The sequence below is a fragment of the Aythya ferina genome, assembly GCF_964211825.1.
Source record: "Aythya ferina genome assembly, chromosome: 6".
Classification (NCBI taxonomy): Eukaryota; Metazoa; Chordata; class Aves; order Anseriformes; family Anatidae; genus Aythya; species Aythya ferina.
In genome coordinates, this window is record NC_140303.1 from 26,199,775 (window position 1) to 26,226,377 (window position 26,603).

At 40.4% G+C, this 26,603-nt stretch overlaps 1 protein-coding gene and 1 long non-coding RNA gene across 4 annotated transcripts in view; one reads left to right on the forward strand and one right to left on the reverse strand.

Moving 5' to 3' along the window:
• KALRN (kalirin RhoGEF kinase) overlaps positions 1-26,603 on the reverse strand; it is a 496,625-nt gene that overhangs the window by 216,727 nt on the left and 253,295 nt on the right. For all 3 annotated transcript variants that reach the window (XM_084524614.1, XM_084524615.1, XM_084524616.1), the window contains one exon: positions 9,735-9,857. In XM_084524614.1, the coding sequence (XP_084380740.1) occupies positions 9,735-9,857 (123 nt within the window). The remainder of the gene's footprint in view (positions 1-9,734; positions 9,858-26,603) is intronic.
• LOC311439198 lies at positions 20,577-23,042 on the forward strand. Its single transcript, XR_014694583.1, has 2 exons — positions 20,577-20,669; positions 22,685-23,042. It is a non-coding gene; the product is annotated as an uncharacterized lncRNA (long non-coding RNA).

A 26,603-nucleotide genomic window follows, 5' to 3' on the forward strand; every position in this document is an offset into this window, starting at 1 on the left:
AACGTGTTCTACTGTGTGAAATTCAATTCAGGCTACTTATAATCACAACAAAGATTTAGAAATATAACATTTTAAATTTCTGATTCTTATTAGAAGGCCACACATGATTTGAGCTAAACATATCCTAATAATGACTTACAATGAGAGATCTGGTACAGAACCGTGCTATAAAAATGTATTGATTTTTGGCATGTAGTAGATCTCCAAGAACACCGCAGCCATATGAGATACTGCCTCTGTAGTCAACTTCTGCCAATTTATTTTATTTTATTTTTTACTATAAAAATTTGCCCAAATTCTGAGCTTTCTAGTTTATTCTTTACTTAATGTTGCCAAACCATTCCTTCTCCCTGCCCAACCCCCTTTCCTCTAAAAATCCCAACCAGGTCCCAAAATGATAAGACAGGACATGATATTAGACAAAATCAAAGATCAGAGAAATTCTCCTTGAGCTGTCTTTGATCTCTCTTTGCCTGCTCTCCTGGAGCCCCAGCTTCATGCCCGCCCCTAAGGAGCAGGATTTGAGCACCTGCTCCTGCTCCCAGAGGCATACCCTGCAGGGGCAAGCAGCAATTTACACTCCCCTTGCCATTCCCATCCCCACATAATCTCCTTATTTTTGTGTCTCTGTCCCAGCTCACAAATCCGCTTCTGCTCTGTGCTGTGCCATCTTTCTTCCTTGTCCCACATTCACATTCCATTATAAAAAAAAAACTAATTTTACAATGGTTACATGACCCAGTGACCCAATTACCAGTCCCAGAGGGGAGCGCACACTCTGGTGAGTTGGCTGATATTCCAGCAGCTGATGTGGCTGCAGCCCTGGCTGTGCTGTGGGGCTGCCTCCTCTCTCACATAGCTGCCTCCTCTCTCACATAGCTCACATTGGGGCACAACGGTGCAGCGGGAAGTGAGACCACCCCTTGGTGTGCACCCTGCAGGGATAAAACCTCAAATCCTTTTGGAAAGGGCCTGGAGCTGGGAGGGACAGCTTGCCACCCCATGACAGGAGGCAGCAATGGTGTGAATGCATTTCTGACTGGGCGGTATTTCTTTGAGCCATTTCTGTGGTGGGAGAAAACACCTACCCCTGATTTTAAAAAGGATTTGGTTACGTCTATTTGGAGCCTAAAATATACCCCAGAGCCAACAGAAAGTGACACTGAAATCATATAAGACTTCTCCCCCCTCCAGTAGCATCTATTTCAGAGTCAAACCAGGGAGCACTGCAAATCCTTCCTGCACCCCACTTTGATGTGTGGGCATTGTCAAATCCTGATTCTGGTTGTCAATACAGATCCTGGCCACAGGCAAAGCAACCAGGCACCAGGTGCCAAAAACTAGCACATGCAGCCACCTCCATGCCCTACCATCCTTCATTTCACCCTGCATCCAGTGCGTTCACCTCAGCTCTCAAGTTGACACATTTAACACGAAGGCTGTGCTGTTAATTCCCTGATGGGAATGAGTCACGACCACCTTTTTGTGCTGCGCACTTTTGCAGTGAGGACTAATATCACACCGGGGGAGGCAGAAGCAGGCTCTGTTCTCCCTTCTCTGCCTAGCTCCGCATCTCACTAATGTCACGAGGAGTTACCTACGCTGCATGGAAAAAACAAGCCTTATGCATCGAACAAAGCGCTCTAATAATGAGGGTTGCTTGCTAATAGGGCACGCACACTGTCATTGTTTTGCAGCACATGCTGGCTTCTATTGTATTAGCTGCATGCTAATATAGGCAACCGTGCCAGACAAACACGTGCACACGCTCACTGACAGGTCAGAAACACCTCCTGTCTCCCTTCCTGGCTTTTCACAAATTCTGCAATTCCTTCCTCCCAAACAAGCTTCATTTCAAATGCAGTGACATGACAAGTCCAATTCGGCTTGCTTTTCTCATGTCAGTCTTCAGAGCTTCCCTCCCTCCCTCCGCAAAGGCTGAGGCAGGAGAGGAACCTGTGTTTTCGCATGTGGTTGTGCTCTCAAGCAGACACTAAACAAAGATGCCTAAATGCTTCAAACCATATGCCATTTCCATAGTGACACAAACCAGTGCTTTCCTGGGGCTCAGTTATGCAAAGCCAGACCTCACAGACAGCAGCTATGGAGGGCAATATTAATGGCTCTATTACATGCACTGAATCAACAAGTTATTTATACACACAGTAGGATTTTGCCCCAGTTCACACACATGTTATTCTAAAAGACTTATATAAATCCACCGATATCCCTCTATTCCTACGCAGGAGAAGCTGAGATCTGAACTCTATTGCAGGGCAACAAATTAAAAAAAAATAGGATTATATGCAATAAAATTTTGGTAGAATACTGACATAAAACGTTGGTAATAGTCACATAATGCAACTGTTCTCAGACAACTCAAATGCCTGACATGAGAAATAAGAGGACATTCCTCATCTGGACCTATGATAGGTAAAGAGAAGAGCAACCAGACTGCAGAGCAACTTTCCCACAGAATAGATCAGCCACTGAATGGGATTCTCTGCTCTTTAGCACAAGTTATTACAAGCAGTTTCTCTGAAACTGGAAATGTGACATTGTTCTAAATCTTCTGCAGCAAGAAGATTTGGACCCCATTAGTCTATTCCCAGAATATTTGCACAATGATAATAAATACCTAAAACCTGCCCTTGAAAATTATTTTACTTTATTACTGAATATACATCTCTTTGATATTTGCTTAACCTAAATAAAATCACCAAATACCTGCAAAGCAGTATATCTGTGATTAGCCACATCTGCTGTGCTAATGCTGTACCATTCTCCCACAAGCACCACAGGCTGGCCTGGAGGCAGCAGCAAGTAAAAACTCAGATGGATTCATAATGTCACCTTCTTCCCCTTGAATTCCCCCTGCTATCAATAGCTACAAGAAATTGAACTGAAGAGTACTAGTCCACCATCATTACAAATGAGATTCGGACACTGCTGCAATTAATCTTCCTGAGTCAATAGGCACGGTTTGGTAACCCAATAAGAAAAGCACGTGGGAGAATGATCAGAGGGGATCCAAAGCCTTTGGATGACAATGATTTTCACCAGCATACACAATGCTGTCAAAACAGCAGTGGTTCATTAGCAGTTCCAATAGTAAACAGCTTTTATTTCAGCTGTACATTCATTCAGTCAAGACATCAGCACAACATTGAACATATCTTTAGCATGCATGTTATACGATACAACAGTGTTACATTTTTCCAATGTTATCTTTAAAAATATATATATAGGGGCCTGAAAAAAAACAATTTCCAGAATTTTTCTTCTGTAGGCAATTCTTTCTGTCTCTGTTTTCTTATTCTGAATGAAATGAGTTCAAAAACTAAGATATCCCCACACAATAGAAATTCAAATTTCTAGAGCTTCTAGAATTAAGAATACATGTTTCTTAAATAGCTTCATTGTTCCGCCAGTCTGTCAAGGGAGCAGTATTTTGCATTTATAGGCAAACTAAAGGAACACATTTTAAAGAACCAAAAATAAACCTACCCAAATAAACCAGCTATAGGAAGCTAGCTCCTGGCAACTGTCAAAAACGTATTGTGTTACCAATCCTTGAGATTTTACAGGGAATATTTGGATTCTGAATCAAGCTCCAGGCAGTTTAAGGAAAAGATCCATCTGTCATGTGATTTTGGAAGAAATAGGAAAGAAAATCACCTCTAGCTCGATGAGCAATATACTGAAATGTAACTCGGAGACATGGCATACTTAGTACAGCTCTTCAGGCAATTGCCAGGAAGATTTCTCTGCTCTTACAGAGCCTCTCTAAAAACAGTTCTCATTACTTGGGAACTTGTGAAGTACCGGTGGCTACCAATTCAATTACTCTGCTATCCAAACTCTCAGAAGATCAGCCAAGAAGCTCTTTCAGCAACCTCTGCTAATGAGGTCTCCATGGGCATCTCTAGACCACTCAACGGAGCATGGTACTGACACATCCACAGCCTACTCTGATAGCCTACTCTGTCACACTTCCTCGGGAAGCACATGTGTTACATGGCCTTCTTCTGGCTCATGTTTGGCAGCAGAGTCCCCATGCTTGCACAGGAGTGCATCCAGCACAGCTATACGGCTCTGTCCTTCCCAGCTTTTCTGTGCAGAACAGCTCCAGCATCTTTGCACTTGCAGCTCAAGTATGTCCTGAGTCACCAGGAGCTGCTAGAATTCACACAGAGTTACACTATTGCTTCCATGATAAACTACCTGGCTCTTTAACTGTGTTCTTGGAAGTTTTTAGATCCACAAGTCACCAGATAACCTTCCCATACAACCTATACATAGGCACTGTTTCATTTTTCTCTGCTGTCTATGACTGCCAGATGCTGCCTGCTGCCAGCCAGAAGAAACCAAGAGTTCTGGAGCCCAGAGCTCTGCACCACAGCACACATGCTTGTGTAATCTGCTGCCAGTGGGCATTTTTTCCTCTTTGTGTAGAAATGAATACATTTGCATAAATGAAGTGAACAGGAAACTGCATTATAGCTTCAGAGCTTGTTCATGACCATGCAAAGGGTGATGAAGAAAATATAAATGGAGCTGAGTTTCTCTTGCCTGTCTCATTATTGTTTTATTTTATTTTAATTTTATTTTTTATAAAAGCATTTGGCATTATTGAAACTACAGTTATACTGCAAACTTTGAGCATAGTTCTTACCAGGTTTAATTGCCTGCTTTCTCCCTGTTTTGGACTAATATTTCATCCTACACTGTATTTTAGTCACCCAACACAAAGGGAGAAATCCAGCATGCCTGGTGAGCTATTCCATTCAACAACCAGGTAGGTCACAAAATTAAAAAAAAACAACTAATAATAATAATAAAAAAAAATCACCCTGGGACAATGCTCCCTAAGTGCTCATTATCAACCTGGGCTCCTCATTTATGCCTAGCTGTTTTACATCAGCACTGAACTTCATGCCAAACTTTAGAACAATGACATCCAGCAGAGCTGGAATCTGTATAGGAAAGCGCTAGGTTTTTATCCTGAAGGCCAAACAAGTAGCTGTTTGCAATTCAGTTTGGCCTGACTATTCCATTACCTCACTTAGTTTTAAAGCAGTTCAAGTAAAACTACATGGGACTGAAAGATCACAGAATACCTTTTTTATTTTTTTATTTTTTATTTTTTTTACCCACAGTGGATATTCTTACTGAAACCATTGGATATTTCACAGGACAAACACTATAATCATATTATTCAACATATTTACACTTAAAGATCTTTTTATCTCCAAGAGCCATTTGAAAACTCTGAACTGATGGCATCTGGGGAATAGAACTATGAAGGAAGGGGAGACTCAAGACAGGATCACCAGAGTACAAATTGCATCTCAGATGAAGAACATCACCTAATTTTTGAGGATATAAGCCACTGGCTTTTTAGTTCTCATTTGAAACTCTTTTCTTGCAGGAAATACCTTTATCTCCCTCAGAAAAAACAGAAGAAAGGGATTCTTAAAGGAACTATACACATTTACATACATGTAAGTTTAGCTTTGATGGTTCAAAACCTGTGTTCAGTGTTTAATCATCTCCCAAAAGTTCTTTTGGAGGAAAGCGAGCATAGACACCCAAGAACCGGAACACCAATTAGCTTCCCAAATAGCATACTGCAAAGCTCAGCGCTTTTGCTTCCAATTTTGCCCATGTTTTACCTAGCTCTCCACTTCCATAATTCAAGAATAGCCCACTGCACCTTGGCAAAATGGAGCCTGTAGATCTTTCAGGTACTAAATACAAAACTCAGCTGTAGCTGTGAGTACAGTGCAGTTCAAGAGGCTTGAAAGCATCTCCATAGACCTGAGAGCAGCTTATCCTCCAAATGCAAATAAGCACCACCTTGCATGAGAGCACAGACCGCCCAGCTCTGCATTTACAGAATCCAGGCGGGTTGTTTGTCTGGGTGACCCCAAACAACGCGGGGTTTGGCAGGAGAGGGAGAACACCAAGGGGACAGCGTGTGAGCCAGCTTCTACTTCTGCTTCATTTCACTTTGGTACAACGTTCGGTTAGTTTGGATTAGAAACACCCGCTGTTTACCGGTAGTTGAACTGAAAGCTTTTAAAATGCACAGCGAGTGCCATCTGCAGGCTGAAGTACATACTGGTGGGCCTCCTCCTGCTAAAAATGCAGATAAACCTGCCTGATAGAAAAGCGGAGAAACGCAGAAGGACTACAGGCACATTTTTTTGCAGATCATTCGAATCACAAACCACTCGGTCCTGCGGCAGCGGAGTGCCGCATAGCCAGAGGTGTTTCCCCACCATCTTTCCAAATTCCCTGCCAGCACAAATGCAGCGATGCTCTTTGTGAGCAGAGAAGGATGACAAAGCCACCTTAACATCCAATTGCCAGGAATAACAGAAGGGAGAATGATCTGTGGCCCCTCTCTCATGTACAGCAGCCCCTCTCATATACAGAGAAGAGAAGAAGGGTTTCCAACACGTAGAGCTCAACTCAATAGTGCTCAAGTGCTGGGAGACTTGGGGAGCACAACCCAGTTAACACAATTTTTCCACTGGTTTTCAGGTAAACGCTCTGAATAAGGAAAAGCTAGAAAGTCTAAAATGAAATTGTCCCTGGATTTACAATCTTAATTGGCTGAATGAGGGTTATTTGATTCACACAAAGTAATCTGAGACAAGCTGTCATTGCACGAACAGCTACATCTACAGAGTGGTGTTTATTTGTTGATGGTTACCTTGATACCTATCTTGCCATTAATGCCCAACTGCTCAGTTTCTCTGTGCAGGAGGCACAGTGCCTAAAGCTGGCATTATCAAGGTGCAGCCAGAGACCAGCATCAGCACTGGCAGAGAAACAGTCCCAGGTATACTCAAGATAAAAACCTCCCTCCCAGGAACTCATTCAAATTCAAACATTTCCCATCTGTGCATCCTGTGTAGAATAAATACGATGAGAAAAAAATGCTAGAGCATTGTCTAAACAGCAGTTATGAGAGAAAGGGACCCCAAATTGTATTTCCTATTGCCCATAATGCACCACTCGAAAATCACTGACATTTTCCAAGCGCAGCTGTATGCAGGAAGGTGATCTATTTGGGCCATGCCTGATTGCATCATTACATCCAGATTTATAAATCTGTGAGGTTTCTAATCAGACATAGAGGGAATACATTCCACCTCTCAATCTAGTGCCTTGGCAGGTCAGTCAATCAGAGCATTTCTCAGCACAGCAATCCCAGATATAATTCTCTTCTTTACTTGCAGCTAGGCAGCATTCAAAAACATGAACTTTTTGTCCACTGTTGCAAATACCACAAAAACTCATGAAAATTGCTTTTAGCTTGACCTTTGCAAATACCTTCCTCAAACAGTAGGAGATAAGAACAAATATATCAGAGCCAAAAGAAAGTAGATGTTGAAGAATAAATTTATACTGTATGGCAGACTATGTGTTATTTTCAGAGAACTGCCAGAAGCAAGAAGACTTGTACTGTCAGTCTCACCAGGTATGTCAGTATTGCAGTTAAATATATATATATATATATATATATATATATATATATATATATATATATATATATATATATACAAAATCATTAGCAGACAATAATTGACATCCTGATGAGGGGAGTGAGCATACTATTCAGTCTTTTGTTTCAGGATCTTAGCATGTGTGCTTTGTTATGTGGCTATATCAGGAATAAGCAATACCAGTTACCTATCTTAGACACGACAAAGTTATTCACTATTATTAGGAAAAAAAAAAAAAGTTAAAATTAATTAATTATAGACCAACTATAAAGAGTTAAGCATCAGGAGGAAGGGAATCAGGAAGAGTAAAAACTGGTAATAGTCAGAGTGGAGAGGAGATTTATTCCTCAACACAAAATTGACCTCATGAAAAGCTTCTGCAGGAGAACTCCAGGTGTGATAAATTTATGGCCCTTCCTGTTACCCTTGCTATTACTCTTTTGAAAGCAAACAGTATTATATTCTCAAGTCCTTGACCTGGGATAAAGCCTGAGATTCCTTTCACTTCCCCCAGCACATGTCCCCATGTCCATTTGCCAGCCTCGCATTCCAGTGTCACGCTGCAGACAGGAAGATTCAGAGAATATTAATGCCACAAAAGATACCAGATCACCTAGTTTCAGTTTCTGTGTATGTAGTGTAATGTAATGGCTGTCTGACTTAAACACATCTTTGGGAAGGCACCTTATGTTGATTTCAGGATGAAACCTCCCACTAACTCCTGCTTTTGGATGGGCCCTGTAAGACTGTGGTTTGCAGCCTCCAGCCTAAGGCCTATTTTAATCCATTTGCGTAAGTTAACTCTAGAATTTCAAATCTATTGTCATAAATTTTAAATCCACAGAAGGTCCTATAAAATTTTAGAGATCCAGCAGCCTAGAACTGCTGCTTTCAGACTGCGTGATTTGTCAGTGGCATGCAAAGATACCTCATCACAGCCGAAAGGTAACACTGAAATTCACTATCAAGCCAAGGAATATGAGTATTACATTGATAGCTGAAGGTCTAATTAAAAGAAGGATGTCGGCAAACTGAATGGATTCAAGCAAATAGTTACAAAAGAGCATTTAATAAGAACATGTTAGTAGATTTAAATATGCTTAACGTAGATAAGAGGCACTTAGGAGAAGACATGATAACATTCAACAGATATTGCAGGGCTGTTATTTTATCTCCTTCCTTGGCATTTACCTCCTTAAGCGAGATAACCAAGACTAAAGGGATATAAACAACAATTTATATATATATATATATATATATATATATATATATATCCTGAATATCAGGGAGAGAAAAAATAATAATAATCCTGCCAGTCTGCCAGTAGCTGCTGTCAGGCAGTGAAATAATTTCCCTTGGAGCACAGTGAAAGAGTTACGTCCCTGTTGCTGGAACCATCTAAAACTAAAGTAGGCCAACACATGGGAAAGTTACCATAGAAAAATGAAACCAAAGTCTAAAACATTGTTGTCTTATGCTGCAGTGAAATATTTGAGCAATAACCAGCCTGTGTTCATCAGGAAATCAAAGCATTTCCTCTACATAAAAAAGAATGTATCAATCAGGATTTTATCTAAAATACCCAGTGCAGGAGTACCTTCGTAGGATACCAATTTCTGACAGATGATGCTTCAATCTAAAGCAAAAAGTGTAACATGATCTAGCAGGCAGAACTGAGACTGGATAATTTCTGGCCATAAGATTTTTTTTTTATTAAAAGAATAAATATAAAAAATTGGTCCCTGGAAGAACTTATCAAGTTTCCTTCTTCATTTTAATTCTGTAAGTAAAGGCTAGTTGTATGTTTAAACATCTGCTATGAGCATGCTTCAAGGAAAATTACGGGCTTTCAGGCCGGAATTTTGGCTTCATACCAAAATTCCTCGTCATGCTTTGCTTGCCCTGTGCTATGAGGAAGATCCCGTAACAACAATAACAGCTATCCTCTAATTCTGGAAAAAAAATAAACAAAAATCTTTCTAGGCAACAGGCTGTACTTGCACAGACCCACCCACTGCGGTGATTTTCTAATTGTAATTGCTGCTGCTACTACACGTAACATATAAACTGCGCAAGGATCCTGTTCAGCTCCCAGTGTTTGAAGAGAGCAGTGTGAGTTTACCAGGCCCCTAAAACTCCAGTAGATTTTTTCTTATTGTATGAGAGAAGTAACAAAAATCAAGCCAGAAAGCAGAAGTCTTTGATTCAGACTCTTACCTGTGCTACCTCTTCAAAATCATCGTGTCTTTTCTGCAGTGCACGTGCTCTATGTAGAGACTTCCCAACTCCTGTGTGTTTACTCAGAAAGGCTTCCCCGTGATTTTCAATCCAGTCCAGTACCTGTCAAAAAAGAAGAGCATCCAATTACCTCTCCTGTCTCAGCAGCACAGAGCAATTGTTGGGGTGAGGATAAAACAGCTGCAGAGCTATAGCTTTATGTTTGCAGTAGCTAAACACATGGAGATCTGTCAAGATCCATTCCAATAAGATAGAAGATAAATGTTTATAGATCTTACTGGTAAATTAGGATTATTGTATTTTTACTATTCAATTTGTTTTGAAGTGTAGCTTAGTTATTTGAGCCTGACAGATATTAAGTATTTACTTTCCCATAAATGAATTTTGGGGAAAGGAGGTCAGAAATCTGGAATCTTTTGCAGTAAGCATCCTCCCCTTAAAGCTCCCTGTGTAAACCAAAAAACAGAGATAGCAGATTTCACATAAAGAGCAGATTCCAATAGGAAGAATCTTAAATGAGTCCAAAAGCGTGATGGAGGGATCAATTCAAATTGATTTTGAAATGGGGAGAAAAAATCAGAGTAAGTAGAATGAAAAGGTTAAGAATCCTTCACTGCAGGCCATAGAACATTGACTGAATGCACCTTTCAACTCTTATCAGGTTTCCAGTTCCAAATGTAACTGAACCCTATGGAAAAGTAAAGTGGCAAATCTGATATACTGAGAGCTAAAGAAGATTTTCTTTTAAAAATAGATCAACTGTATGACTGCCATCCATTTGGAGCTCCTTCACACAATAACACTGGCACAATTCTGCTATTAAGCCACTGAAATTTGGATTAAATCTGTTCAGGGTCCACTACAAGCTGCAATACCTCAAAAACAGTGTTTGATGCTGTCATCTTGGGAAATTTCAGGATGTGATCTCCACCCTTCCTCAATACACAGAGGCTAAGAGTATGACAGTAATAGATCAGTACTGGTTGCAACCACAGGTCCCAGCAATGGTGGCCAGGGGCTGCAGGAGCCGTGCCAGCTTGGCCTGAGAGGGGCTCTGCTACTGGGGCACAGAACTGGACAGGAGAAAGCTGCTGTGTGAGGAGCTGTGTGTTGTATGCGGGGCTGATAAAGGAGCAGATATTATTGACAAAGCCTAGAAACCTACGAGGGGAAAAATTGAAGATGTGTTTTTTTCCTCTTTTAGGCAAGCAGAGCTATTTGATGGCTTGGTTGTAGAGAATACAACTTGGCTTTCAACCTGTACTTTAGACCCCAAGTATATTTTAATAAATAAAATAAATAAATAAATAAAAAGTTCCAAGTACAAACAAAACTTTATATGCATATACTTGTTTTTCACTCCCATTTCTTTGCTGGTAAAAGCACTGTTTTAATCAGTATTTTGTGCTTACAAGGTATTTTTCATTCAGAGTACAAAGCACTTCACAAAGTGGGGTATCACAACACTTCAGGCCCTGCTAGAACAACATGGATTTGGCACAAGCGTCACTGTGGGGATGAAGAAGCAGAACCAGGTGTGTTAGCAGCTCAGTCACCGCTTCCTGCTTCCCTTTCTCTGATCAATTCAGCTTCCGGTTGCTCTCAATATAGAGTCCCAAATACATCCCTTCAAACTTTGGCAGCCACATGCCAGCTGGTCTGCTAAGGCTACAATATATTCTTGACCAGGAATGTGTATGTTATTTGTAATAACATTAGGTATTGGAGAGTGGCCTTCTAGCATCTGTGTCATTAACAGTCTGCAAATAATTCTGTTAACATCCTCCTTCCTCTTGTCAGGAGTTTTCAACTTATCTGTTAAAAATGGAAACAGAGAAAAACTAAATTCTGGAAAAAATATATCTGATGAGGACTAATTTTAAAATATGATTTTTAAAATTGCAAATAGCTTTAATTTAAACAATGCTTTATATGAAGTATGCATGCTTTCTATCCATTAATCTTTGACAGCCATGCACTGTAATTCCCCCAAAAATTATTCTGAAGACTTTTTCATGTTTATAGCATAAAAGTAGTGCCCACATAATAGTTAAATTTTCAACCCAATCAATGTTAGCTTAGGTCTCTTTAGTCACTGTTCGATGACTGTTGACAGAGATCTCTGCTTTTATTTTATAAAGGGATGTTTCAGTACATGCTGCAATTCAAAACAAGTAATACAACATGTGATGCTTACTTTAAACAAAGATGACAACAGAAACAATGAATCTAGATCAGAGTACTGGTCCAAATATGGATGCTTTCTCTCAACAAAAACAAACAAAAGTGCTAGTACATTAATCCACAGGGAATCAACCTTTGTTCCAGGTCTCAACCAGAAACTGACAACTGCCACAAAGTCTCATGTTGCATTTGGGCAGTTATTCCATGGTGCTGATGCAGAAGGTGATTCACCAAATCCTTCCTGTAACATGAAAGCTTCCCACTGAAGTCTTCTATTCAAATATTGATTAGGTTTGCAAATCCTTTAGTTTATGAGATTAGGTATAATATACCTCCCTGAGGTGATAAAATCTTACAGCCACTTAACAAATCAGTGCTAGGTGGAAAGATAAAAATCTATACACCATCCCCTAATGACACTGAGTGTAACACCCTGTTTGACTACCTCTTTCCTATGCCATTTCTCTGCTGATGGTGCCACATTTCAGATTTCCCAGACCCTACCTGCTCTTTAAAGAGTTCTAATTGCTCCACAAATTCTAGTTCTGCCATGATTCCTGCAAGAAAAAAAAATCACGACTTTAAAGAGTAACTTGCTTAACAATGTTTTCTGTGGCTCTGAAACTCACAATAGCATATTTAGCAACTCCAGGCATCAATGTATTTGATTTCGCAGCCATTGTCAGATATGTGAATACTATCATTCTTTTGCTTAGAGTGAAAAGAAAAAAAAAAAAAAAAAGAGAGAGAGATTAAGAGACAAAATGAATCGCTGAGATGTCCCAGGAAGTTGGCATAAGACAGGATCTTAGTTCAAGGCTCTGTGAATCTGTCAGCCCTAACTGTTAAAACAATCCTCAGCATTAAAGCATTTGCCCTCTAATAAGCTCACAATACTTGGCAAGCAGGGAGAAATATCGCATCTTTGCTTCCATCCTATGAGGCACGGAAAGTTTGCACTAAATGAGGAGCTGTGATATGGAATAACAGAGCAAAGCTACAACAAGAACATAAATCAGGTACAAGAATAAGACAGGTACAGCAGCACTTACTTCCAGAGAAAACAATGAGAAATGTTGAGCAATTATCTACAGCAAACACAGGAACAGCTCCGAAAGGTCATAAACCTGAAATCACCAGCTCTTTTAAACATTTACCTGTCAGTGGGTTTGGAGACTTTCTCCCTTATGCGGAAAAAAGGAAACATTTTTAGAAGCAGCATAACTGTGTAATAATTCAAGATAAACATTAACATTTTAATTGAAAGCATGGACTTTTTAACTTACTCTACTGCTGAAAATTTATATCCTGAGATACAGTTAGCCATTGAATTTATGGTGGCTTAGTTCAAATAATTTAATTACTCCTTAAAAACTTAAACAGCTTGAAGATGCTGTTAAAAAGGCAGTTAAGAGTGTTTTCCAAATTACATCTTCAAATTTCATAACTATCCTTTATTGCCAAGCTATTTTTTTCTTAAAACGGCTAGAAAAAGGCTGTAGGTCATGAATTGGCTGGCATTACAATCCTGCACTCCAGACAGGTCCATCATCTGGGGCGTTTCTTGAAACAAAAAATACTCTGCAACTCCAGTATATGTCAACGCTCTTTTCATTATGCATTTACTACTGTACTACTACTACTCTGAAAGCTGCCTGAAGCAGGGGCCAGGACCTCCCTCCTGCTTTGCAGCTTCTAGCAGAGTAAAGCCGAATCCTGCATGACTGCAATGTACATTCAGGCTAACCACTGTGGGGACACTTCCTGGTCGGAGGGTGTTTTCCAGTCCAGGCCACTGTCCATCAGACAACAATACTATGTTAACGAAAACATGCTGAGTTCCAAGCCTAAGGCATCTCCAAGCATGCCACCAGAATCACCTAGGAAACTTTATAACTCACAGATATCTTAGAAGGCTGGAGAATACTATGGTACTTTATCTCCTTCCATGGCAGATGCACATCCCAGACTTTACTGACCCCATTGCTCTTGGAGAGTGGATTGGGGTAGCTTTGTTTCTGCTGTTAATCCACCCAATCCAAAAGATGCCAACAGGGTATAATAGAGTTACTCTGTTTACTCTTACGTGCCTTCGTAGCTTCCAAAGGACTCCAGAAAGAGTGCATGCGAGGCTGGGAGACGAGAAAGGGACCCCATTTCTTTTCTGGATGGGGATTCATAACTGTGCTTAATTCCCAGCTAGTAAAAGTTTATACAGCATTAGGCTCAAAATCATGAATTGTTTCCTAAGAGCCTGTTTAACAGAAGGAGAACACAAACCAAATGTTCAAGAAGCACATCTGACGTCAGCAACATCTATTGGTGGGAATGCTGCTGGATACACACGTATGTTAAAAACACGGTGCTAATCTCTCTTTCTACATGTCACCTAATTTAAGATCAAAAGTGGTAGGAGCATTATTTTATTTCTATAATGATGTGAACATCCTGTCTCTCTTTTGTCCTCAGGGGCAAAATTACACACCCAACAAAATAAACAGCAAACTCAGGTCACCAAGAAAATTAAATAAAATTCCAGCACAATTACAGCGGGCTGACTGTGCTAGCTATTACAGTCATTATATGGCTGGATAATCACAAGATTCAAAATGCTACCTGGAGGAAGAATAGCTGTAACTGTCCCTTTATGAATGATCTGTGTAACTTCAGAAAGAACAAGAGTGACAATTCGTATAGGTTTTATCTGAGCACAGCATCAGGAAGCCCGTGTTCTGAAGAGAAACTCTTCCAGAGGCCCCTCGATAGTGCATTTTGCTGATGCAAAACTCTTGCCTATGTCAAGTCCTGTGGCATACTGACAAAATAAATAACACACAGGTGAGGTTGTGGAAAAATGTACTGGACACTCCATTTGCAGGGAATGGTGATAGTTTCTACAAGACAAAGTAGGAAGACAGAGTAGGATGACAAGAAAGAAGTGGAAGAATGATTTTAAAGGAAGAAGGTTGAAGAAGCAATCAGGGAATAATTAAAGAAAGTTCTAGGATGATAATTGTTCTTCCTCTAGGCTAATTTGTATGATGGGAATATGGTGAGATGATTGCATTAGTGAAGTTAAGGTCAATTCTTTTAATAGCTTAAAAAGCTAAATTTGATTTTTAAATTAAAAAAAAAAAAAAAAAAGAGTTGGACACTATTTTTAAAGAGCAGACAGCTCAATGCAGCTCTTAGAAAATGCAAACTCTATCCATAGGTATCTTTCCTAATTCGTAAGAGTGAAAACTAAGAAGCACCTCATAACTTTATTTGACTTTAAGTTAAAAACTCATTGGAATCCAGTCTCTTTTCTCAGGTGATGAGTGGTGGGACTCAAGGTTTCAGGTTGCACCAGGGGAGGTTTAGATTAGATATTAGGAAGAATTTTTTCACAGAGCGTGATCAAGCATCGGAACAAGTGGCCCAGGGAAGCAACCGAGTCTCCATCCCTGGAAGCATTTAAGAGACATGTGGATATGGTGCTAAGGGACATTATTTAGTGATGGGATGCAGTAGGTCAAGTTTATGGTTGGACTTGATCTTGGATGTCTTTTCCAACGCAGATGATTCTATGACTCATTCTTAGCAAACCCTCATGCTCTGATCCTATTTTACAGTGATACAAACTGTGAAAGGAGTAGTGAATCTGTTACTTTCTTTCAGGAACCATTTCTGTTGGTGAAGTTAGTTGAAAAATTGTGTTTTTGCATTCTTTTAAATTATATTTCTTTTAGCAGCAAGGAATGAAGATGAAATGAGAGAGACTTGGAGAAGAACAAAGAGGCTCAAAAAAAAACAAACCAAACCAAACAAACAAACAAAAAAAACAACACATGGAAAACAGGTGAGGTGGAATTAGACGATATTTAAGGCCCCTTCCAACCCAAAGCATTCTGTTATTCTGTGAAATAACTGATGGTAGAACCCTACCCTGCTCCTACACAGGAAGGAGATGAGGAGCATAAGCTGCTGATTAAACACACATGAATAAGCTGCAGTGTGCTGTGGTAGCAGTGATGGGGCATCCTGACTTCTGCATTTGACCCAGACCTGTTCTGAACGGTTTTATTGCTCCTGAGCAAGATGACCTGTTGAAGAAGTGCCTTGGCTGAGGGAACGATTACTCTTTGTTACTCTATGTCCCACTGTTGTTGCCATAGTGAGTCAAACTGGGTTACTCTGAAAACTGAAAATAAATGATACCGTTTTCCATTTTAAGGAGTTAAGAGTCAGATCTCGATCTCAGCTAAAATGGTACCAATCTAGCATAACTTTAAGGGCTTAGATTAACTCTTTGGTAACTTTAGCAGGGTTGTAATAAATTCCAAAGCAATTCCAATGAAGTGCACCCAATTTATCCTGCTTTAAATGAGGCCCCATTTCAAACAGATGCATAAGCATTGCCTAACTTTAAACACATGGATGAAGCCTCCAAAATCTACTAGGCTCATGCCTTAAACGTGCCAGTGAGAAACAGCCAAACTGTATCAAGTTGCCACTATGTACACTTTATTGCTTGCTGTTGAGATACTTTGGGATAATTAGAGTTTTGGTGGGATACCAGGAATTTATACGGCACTTCAAAACTTGTGTTTTTAAAGTATTTTCGCCATCTCCACTCAGGAATCAAAAATCATCTTTACTTATTCAGTAGGTGCTATGATGAACAGGAACTCAAAGGCCTTGTTTGTCTGAAATCCCCATTTCAAAACCCTGCCCTTGCCAACCATGCATTTTGTAACCAGGAAGTGTAGTTAAAGGGTTCATGTTTCAAATCGCGCTTTCATAGAGACTTTATATCCAAAGATTATTGTAAATGTTTTGTTCTACTGCACAGCAACAAAATCTGATCTCTTCTGTCAAAGCCCTTCAAAATCATACAAGCCTATTTAACAACACTTACTGGCTGAGCTGGAATTTGCTGATATGACAAAGAATGTTGTGGCAGAAGATAACTCATTTTCTTACAGTAGAAGTACTAGAAACTGCACAGCATATGTGGATTTATGAGCAATACAATTCAAAGTATATGTGTTCTCAGGATACCCACAAACCACTCCTTCCTTGGGAGGTAAAAGGAAAAGGCCTCCGAGGATAAAATATACACATTTGCCAGGGGGAGCGCTGCATCTCTGTGAAGGCGGTAGCCACTGTGTGACTGTCAACTTCTATCCACTGCAATTATATCTGCTCCTGGATAACATCGTTCCGTGCAGGCTGGCATGGGCAGCCCAACCCCTGGTCTGCTACCAGGCCCTCCAGGAGAATTTTGTGTCAGCACCAGCAAAGAAAGAACAAACACCAAGAATCAGAAGAAATTTAAAAAAAAAAAAAAAAAAGTTCTCCCAAACCCACAACGACTCAAGGAGACTTAATATATCCTAATCCTCTTTAATGACTAAAATGCACACCAAGTCTGATTTCAATTAAAACATAGTTTCTTTGTTGCATTCCAAATCATAGCTGAAAATAGATTTCTTTTCTCTCCTATCCCTGGCCCTGTCACAGCAGGGTAACGTCAAGTAAAGGTCTAGCTGAGAAAATACACCAAAATACAAAGGAACTTATCCTCTGGCTTTTCCTGCCATTATTAATGGTTTATAATAAAACCCTAAACAAAAGTCAGCCATTGCACTTGTGGTTTCTCCATCCCAATTAAAACAGAGCTCCTTTTTTCCACCTCTTTCATTATAATTTTACATTAGTGATACAGTATCTTTAAAAACATTTTTTTTAAAGAAGAGAAATAAAGTTTGATCATGCCTCATTTTTAAAAGTGGAACCATCATTTTGGCTCTCATGCCATTATTTTTAAATTCAGAAATATCTAAATCTGACACTAAAACTTAGATCTTGCTCCCACCAAAATCCTCAGCAAAATTTCAACTGACTTCAGTAAATATTGATAAAGACCCCATGTTTGTAAAAGATAGGCAGGGGCTAATTATTCATCCAGCAGAATCCAAGCCTCCAAACACACACTTCAACCCCACATTCTATGTCCCATTTAGCAACTTCTGAACAAATTTAGTTCCTCTGACAGCATGTTACAAGCTGCATATAGGCTAATGTGGATAAGTGCACTCCTAATGTACAGATACAGCTCTGCTAATGGAGTTTTGTTGTGGAGGAAGGCAACAGTGCCTTACTCTGCTCACTCTGTTTGGCTAATCATGCCAAATCATTTGAGAGCTTTAAGAAATAAGCAAAAAGCAACAAGGATTTCATATCAAAAGTAGACTGGAATTTAAGCAATTTGGTTCAATGCCCAGCACTGCAGTTCAGCAAATGACTCAACTTCCCTGCCTCCATTCTCATTTGTAAAATGACATTAACCACACTTACAGTCAAAACAAGTGAGGCTGACAGAGAAAGTGTTTGGAGTGAAAGCTGCCTTTATTTTAAGTTTTTGCAGCCTCTAGCAATATGTGGCTCTAAATCTGGTTGGGATTCTAGAAACCTTTTCCAATACTTGAACACACTAAAATATCGTAAATAGCAAACAACATAATGGCTGCTACACACAAATAAGCAGACAATCAATTTGAAAGCAGGGCTATAAAATCAGCTGAAAATTGCTCCAAATTCACGGCAGTATAAATACCTAATTGCTGAACATATATCTATAAAATCTGAAACACCGTAGCTTGACCTATTTATATGTCCATAACTAATTCATCTTCAGAAAATAATGTGCCAGCCAACCAGCTTTGTCTTTATTTGATTCATCTTAGGTGGTCATACATGTTACTTCTTTCAAATTGGCTTGAGACCTAATTGGTGCATTCTGCTATCACACAAATGAAGCAATCTGAGGTCTGGGGATTCTGTTCTTTTGTTGTTGATTTTTTTTTTTTTTTTTTTTTTAACTTTTTGTAGAGAAGGTGTAATTGAGTCATCAGAGCTACACTGATTAACATACTCTTAGGACTGGGTGTTAGGACTGGACAACAAATACAAATTTTGATACTTCCTCAGTCTTTTGTCAATGAAGGTCACTCTCAAAATGATACAACAGACAACCTTTCCTGAAGTCACTCAGAAGTTTGTCATCTCCATTTTGCCCTTCCTTTTCACCACAACAGCATCTGGTAAATATGTATCAAGCCATGCCTGCATCTCTTTCAAAAGCCAAAGAACTAATGCAGCTGCTATTAAGTATGATTTTTTAATCACTCCCTGCTTTTCTCCTCTAATTGTAGTTATTCCAAATACCACCACATAATTAAAGAGGTCTTTTCAAAAAGAAAAGCCATGCAGTCCCTTTTACCCTTGGAAGGAAAAGCAACCTTACAGACCTATCAGTATTATTCTGCTGCATAGAGCAACTAAATTAACAAGGAGGATTAAATGCAGAGCCAATTACAACATTAAAAAAACTTCTTCTATTCCCTTGTCTACATTCAACCAGAAAAACAAGTCCCCATGAAATCAGATCGTAGGTGTTTTTATGAGTTTCCTGGACACTATGTGAAAGGTTCACCTCTGCACAGTTTCTCATTTTAACAACAAAATATAACCTCAGTGGTTAAAAAAATAAAATACTGTTTTGCCAAAAGCAGGACATCCATGTTCTGCTCTTTATAGTAGTGACAGCCTTGCATAGCACAGCTGATACTAATGAATGTACTTCAGTAAATTATACAACTACTGAAATATGGGACAACAAATATAAAAGAGACAAATAGGTACCAGAACGTCCTCAATAAGTGAAAATACACGCGGAGACTCCAGACTCCTCACTGCTTCCAACACCCATAGCTACCCTATGTTTACAAACCCATCTGGAAGCAGGACCGTAAGAGTTTGGCCAGCCATGTCTGTCCCTGCAACACAATCCCTTGTTCATCAACATCTCCTGCACTGGAAATCACTCCAGAAAAACTCTCCCTGGCTGTCTTCTTCTTAGCAGCTTCTAATGCACAAGTGTGCAAAAAGAATTAGTTGTAAAAGGGTTCAAAAGTTAACAGCATGACTAAGTGAAGACATCCTAAATATGTCCTGCAGTGCTGTGGCCTGAGCACCAACAAGACTGTTATCTTTTCTAGCAGTCTCATTCCTTGCTGCTTCAGGCCTTGCCAGGGTGTTGTTCTTCCATTTCCACCCCTATCTCACTCCGAGAGACTTGAGATGAGCGTAGAACTGTACAACAGTCAAAAATATTCTTGCCTGCTCCATGTATGCTGCCCTCCCATGGAGGAAGAGGGCTGCTCACTTCAGGAGGGGAAGCAGCTCCAACTTAACTCCTTACCTTTTCACAGACTTACATGGCAAAAATAACTGTCACTGCTTTCTACAGATTGCCATTTTATACTTGTACAGTTCTTCACCCAAGCCTTTCACATCTATAACCATATTCTGATGGTTTAAAACTGACAAGTGTTTGGATAAGTGAGAATGTGATGTGTTCTGGCACCATCCACCTTCACTTCACGTAAAGGAGAGAGCTGATCCCAGCCCTGGTAATTAGGGAGATGCAGCATTTAGTCATGTGTCTCTTGGGAACAGCACATTTAATTCAGGGCTTTGGCAGAGTTGGTTGGGTGTAGGCTGGGCATTTTGAGTACAGTACTTGCCCATTTCCTCTGAGCAGTGACGGAGGTCATGCAGCCTCAACTTGCTCTTTCACTGAATGTGGTCATCTAGGCTACAAGCTCTCCACAAGGGAGTGTGAACACATGCTTCTCTTACCATGAGGAAGGGTTTCCTTCAACTTAATGCTGCTTTCCTTTGGTAAGGCTCCCATTCATCAAATGCATCCCACTTATCTTTCATTTTCTTGATCAAATGTTTTACTTGATAAAATTTGGAAACTGCCTCTCTAAAAACATTCCAAGTAAGAGAACAATAGACAGACAAACGAAGAACTAATGTTTCTTCCTTGATGCCTGGCTTGTTTCTAATGTTCCCAGAATATTGTTTTTAAGGAAATAAAAAAAGGAAAAAAAAATCATCAGGTTAAAAAAAACCCTCTGTTGTATTCTTTAAATGCTAACTTCTTTTACAGCAAGTTTTCAAAGCTATGTGGGGGTGGAGAAGCTATAAATAACGACATTTGTGCATGTTCCTTCTGTACAAGACACAGAAAATGTGCTCTGCATCAGCACAGAAAGATGCTGCTGTGCTCTGCATGAGGCTTCTCAAGGCTTGTGGGTAGATTTTTTTTCTTTTGCAATTACGCTGCTGGTGTTGCTGTTGGTGAGCCTTTTCTCCAATGCTTAGGAAACATACCTGGCACTTAACTGTAGCACGATGAATTAGCAATACAACTAATTGATGTCAATCTCCTATCAAGGGTAATATGCAGAAATACAGAAATAATTTCTTACCTAGAGCAGCTAGGTTTTGGTTGTTGCTGTTTGTAGCACTAGTTTGAACAGATTTCACTCCTCCTAAGGCTTAGTGGCTACTTCACTTTCCCCAGGTCCCCATTTCCCGTCCCACATTTGCCCTCTCAGACCAGTTTTTCAGGGCACAACCACCAGGTCAGCCAAGGTTGGGCCCAGCTACACTCTTAGGTCTGGCTCCCTCAGACCTCAGGCTGTTTGCTTAGACATAGTCAGAGTTTCCTGAAAGAACACCCTGGGCCCCTCTCAGCTCAAGAGGATGGGAAGAAAAATGTGCCAGGCAGAGTAGACATTGAAGCAAAGGCAATCTGAAAAGTTGTTAATTTTTTACTCAAGCAATCTCTCATCCTCCATTGCTGTTGTTTCCACCATTTTAGAATGCGGTTTGGAGCTCTCTCAAGAAGAGAAACACCTGGCCCAAACCCAGGGTCCTCCTCACATGCTCTGAAGTAGGATTAGGACATCCCAGAAGCAAAAGGACTGAGCTCAGTTATTGCTGCAAGTGCAGATTCCTGGAGCCTAAATAAGAACCAACAACACAGACAGAGAAATCATAGGTCTCATGATGATCACAAACCCTAATGGCATAGACACAGTGCCAGAAGCTCAAGTCCTCCTGCACATCATCCCCCAAAGAGCCAGAGAGCCAGCTGATCCACAGAAGAGAGAGCTCTAAAGAAACAGTTAACAGTGCTCAGACTATGCTACAACCATACTAGGGCCTTTTTCAATTCCTCAGTAATACCCCCCCTCCAGTAACTCGTATGTGACCTCTCTGGCATCAGAGCAGAACAGAAAATCAGCACTTGCAGTCCTGATAGTAAATAGAGACACCTGCAGGACCCAGCTGATTTGGATTTTTGATAGGCAGTTATGATTTAGACCTCCAAGGTGTTGACAGAAGTTATTATTAACTGCTAACATCACAGCTAATTGCCCAGTGCTGATTTTCATGTTTGTGAGGGAAAGCATCTGATCCTGAAGAGATTATTAATTTTATTATTATTATCATTTTTAAGAGTAGCCCACTATGGCTTGCAAAGTAGATTCCTTGCATATATTCACTTAATTTGTTTTTTTCTCAGTGGGACTGTCCAAAATGTAAAATGTCCCTAAAGAAATACAGCACATACACAGGAGGGACCAAAGGACTGTCATGAACTCTTTAGAAAAGTACATTAACCTCGAGTATGTAAATAGAGCAGTTGATTTTAACTCTGTCAGTGACAAATGTGCCTAAAGGCTTTAAGAGAGGAAACAAAACTACTGGAGGACATATTTACTACATGTTTTTCAGCTGTAACCAGAGCATAACTGTTAGCGTAGGCAGAAGTGGAATAGTGTAATGGTAAGCAGGGTTAGGCACCTACCTTGGGTAACAACTCCTCATTTACTCTGTAGGAAAGGAACTACCTACGTGACTGGCTTCTAATTTTGGTGCTCTGGGACACTGTCTGGACCTGCTACTAACCTGGACTGCACTGTGAATTTAGACATGGATTAAGATGGTACCATCGACAGCTTGATAGTATCAACCCACCTGAACTGTTACTAAATAAGATGTTTAAAGCCAATGAACAAATAGAAAGGACTGATAAAGCAAAGATGAGCTTCACGACAGAGCAGTCTTTAATGCAAGCACTATGCTCCAGGCCTAATGTTGACAACCCTCACTGTGCTGAGTTGTCTGCTTCGCCGTAGAGAAACCTGCTGATCGACCAGAATATTAAATAAAGTTCTGCTTAGGTTACTGTTGGGAGCAGACGATTTAATCATCTTCATTTAACCAGGCTTATAATCCCAGAACAGACAAGTTTAGTATGAGAACAACCTCCAACTGGGATAAATGGGTCTTGGTACGTAGTGTTGTCTCAGTAACAGAAAAACTATGCAAAAAGGTACAGCACTGCAGCAGCCTCAAACACCCTTGCCAGGGTCAGAGCCCCATGGGGCTGGGTTTTGTGCCACCACATTGGAAAACACCTTTCCTCCATGGGGCTCTGACCTGGTTTGAAACTTGAGGCAAAACCTGAGTACAAATAAGAAGCGCCCTGAATGCCAGGAGTGGCTCTTCTCCATCCTGGCAGTTCCCAACTATCAGAGACTTTTCTAACATCACTTGTTTGTCTTTTAAACAATTAACCTAACTCCTCAAATGTTTTCTCCCAGTTTGAGATATTCTGTGCATCAGGCTGTGCCCAGGGTAGACAGGACGGCAGCACAAGGCTGCCTTTGGGGGTTGGCCTCCCAGCAGGGCTTTTCTACCACAGGGTCCCGCTCAGGGACTCACACTGGCACCACAGCATCCCTTCTGCTCACACTGCCTGTCGGTCAGTCACTGCTCAGGCCAACCAGCTGCATATGACACATGGTCTCCCTGAACAGAGAAGTCACAGCTCGGTGCTGCAAATAAGCGGGGAAAGGGCTGAGTTGCTGAGATGTGTGAGAAGTTTGGCATGTGGCATACAGGCTCCATGCTGAGCCAAACACTCAGTGTGAAAGACACAACAGAACTGAAAATAAAAAGCTCAGGACATTTGCATTGCTGTGTAACCTACCCATAATCATATGGCTGATTTCTTCCAAAGGTCACTGCAGAAATGGATCTTACGAGGGTTTTGAAGGGTGAAGGGCCAATGACCTTACAGACTGATCAAAGGAGGCTGCGGATAACGGCAATGAGGAGCTGTTTGTGGGGAGGCAAACAAATGGATGCTGAGCCCTAAGTCCCCTGGCAGACTGGTTGAGATGATGCAAAAATAAACTAAGATTTATGTGCAAGCAGGATGAGACTTATGAAAAGCTCTTTCAGCAAGGAACAACCTTCAACTGTTCAGGAGAGAAAAGACACTTGAAGGACTCCAGATGTGTGAGTCATGGGCAGAGCAAGGCCCAGAAGTGGTTGGGGACTTCCCATGAGCATCTCATTTAATGAAAAAATCACTTTCCTCACACGTGAAGTCTTCCGTGAAAAAAACTCATTCCTTTCTTTCTTTTCTTTTCTTTTTTTTTTTTTTTTTTTTTGGGTGGGGGTGAGGGGTGGGTTGTGTCTCCCAGCATATAGCATCCCCTCTCCCCTCATCCTGAACTTACTGCTCTTCTTGTTTCCTGACACCACATAACACTTTAAAAAACCTGAGGAGGCTAGCAAGCAAGCAAAAGCAACACCCCAAATACATTCTGATTTTTTAAAAATTACCTTTTGTTATAGAGAAAAAAAAAAAAAGGAAAAAAAAAAAAAAGAAAAAAAAGAAGTGATTATTGATTTGTTTTTGTTTTGTGATTTTTTTTCCCTAACTTTTCATGCTGGTTTGGGAAGGAAACTATCTCAAGGTCAAAATGGTTTTTGTGGCTGAAGCCAAAAATAAAAGTAATTTTCTCCATCCCTCGACACATGTCCCCCATCCAAAAAACTCCAAAAGGCAGGAAGAAGAAACAAGTAAAGAACTGTCAGACCAACAGGAGGAGAAATATAAAAGACCAGTGGACAGGCATGAAATATGTTTGTTTTACATGGTTTTTATGTTTGAAGGACATTTTTTTTAAAAAGGGAATCATAGCATAAAAGAAAGTTTATATTTGTAATAGTATACAGGAGTTTGGGCCTACCAGTTCTAAAATGTGCCTGGGGGTCACCCCAGCCTAGGCAATAGCTTCCAGAACTGCAATCCAAAGATTACAACTTTAAAAAGCAAACAAGAGGCTTTGTTGTAAGAGCTCCCTGTGAGGAATATGAAACAAAAGTAGTTGCTTAAAAGTCTCCTGTGAGCTAAAGCATTGTGTTCAGACTTAGATGGTACACAAACTGACTTCCAAGGACAGAAATACCAGAACTTTTCAATCAAGTTGTTTGGGTAGGGACGCTACTTAAGGTACAGCCAACAGGAGCACAGAGCACAGTTATATGGAGCAGAGCTAGAAAAAGCAGTTTGTGACACGGGTTGAGGTAGAGCTGCTAGAAGTGAGAAGTAGTGAGAATGACTGGCCTGGAGAGGAACAGCTAGCACAAACAGGTCATGGTGCCAGATCAGCTCAACCTAAATTGGGCCTCGCTACACAGTAAGACATAATAATCTCAAATTGTGAGCGCAGGTCATTGCCAGAGGCAGAAAGTAACCAGCTGGCTGAGCAGCTGCCCCATGCAGGAAAACACCGTGAAATCGTTATAGTTATACTTCAGCAACTAGCTATCATTATCCTCTTTGTTGTCTGGCTAGTTGTTTTCTCACTTTAATGAAAATACCTTTTGTTGGCCATCAGTCAAAAGCAATATGAAAGAGGATTGATCACTGAGTGACAGACAGAATCATGAAAAGGCTGGGAGATCATGTGAGGAGGTAATTGGAAGGAAAGATCACGGGAAACAAATGGAGTAGAAAAGAAAGACTATTTTAGACTCCTAAACCAATGCCCAAAATAGCATATTTATTTCTTAGCATAACAGACCCATATTTCATTTTTACATAGTCTAAATAAATCCCGTAAGACATTCTCTTCAGGGGTAAAACTGGACTAGCAATGACTTTGAAGGTTTAGAGCAAGGATTTGTGAATCAGACATCCTGACATGAGGAGTTCTGGCCATGAAGGTTTCAGTGACCTTTGGCAAGTCGCTTAGCATCAACCTTTCAGAAGACCCATAATCCTGAGATGAAAGAAACCACAACAAGCAAGAAGTACTACTGTTATTGTTACTTCTTAAAGTTGCAGGAGGAAAAGCCTTCTAGCATTCCAGCTTATGTTTATTCAGAGACCTTATTTTTTCTCTGTACCCTTAGTGACAATTACTCATTCTAGCAATTGCTTTCAAAAATATATATATATTTCTGGAGAAAATTATTTTTCTTCCTTCACCACTGCAGCCCTACTATTTTTGTAGGCCTAATCAGTAACAGACGAGCCTGATTCTTTCCTCCCCTTTTGCCATGACAATGGGAGCCAATGATGCCTTTCAAAAACAATAAACTAAACATCGTATTTTCAGGGATGCTGACATGCAAACAATCTGGGTATAGAACTAAACAACGAGGATATGCTATATAAGGCGGATGATTCTGCTCGAGCATAACAACAGCAAATTTTAGCACTTTCCCTAGGACTGACTTCTCAAGTTTGCTACAGAGTGAACCCTGGATCAGACAGGCACTGAATGGCCTGGCATGGTGGCTAGAAGTGCTCAGCACCACACAGGATTGGTCTCCTGCATCCTATTTCATCTCACCCAACACCAGGTAATATCAAACTGAAGGACCTCCCTGGAGAGCCTACTTTCTCATTATTTCCCCTGACAGAAAGAGTATCCACAGTACAATTCAGATCTT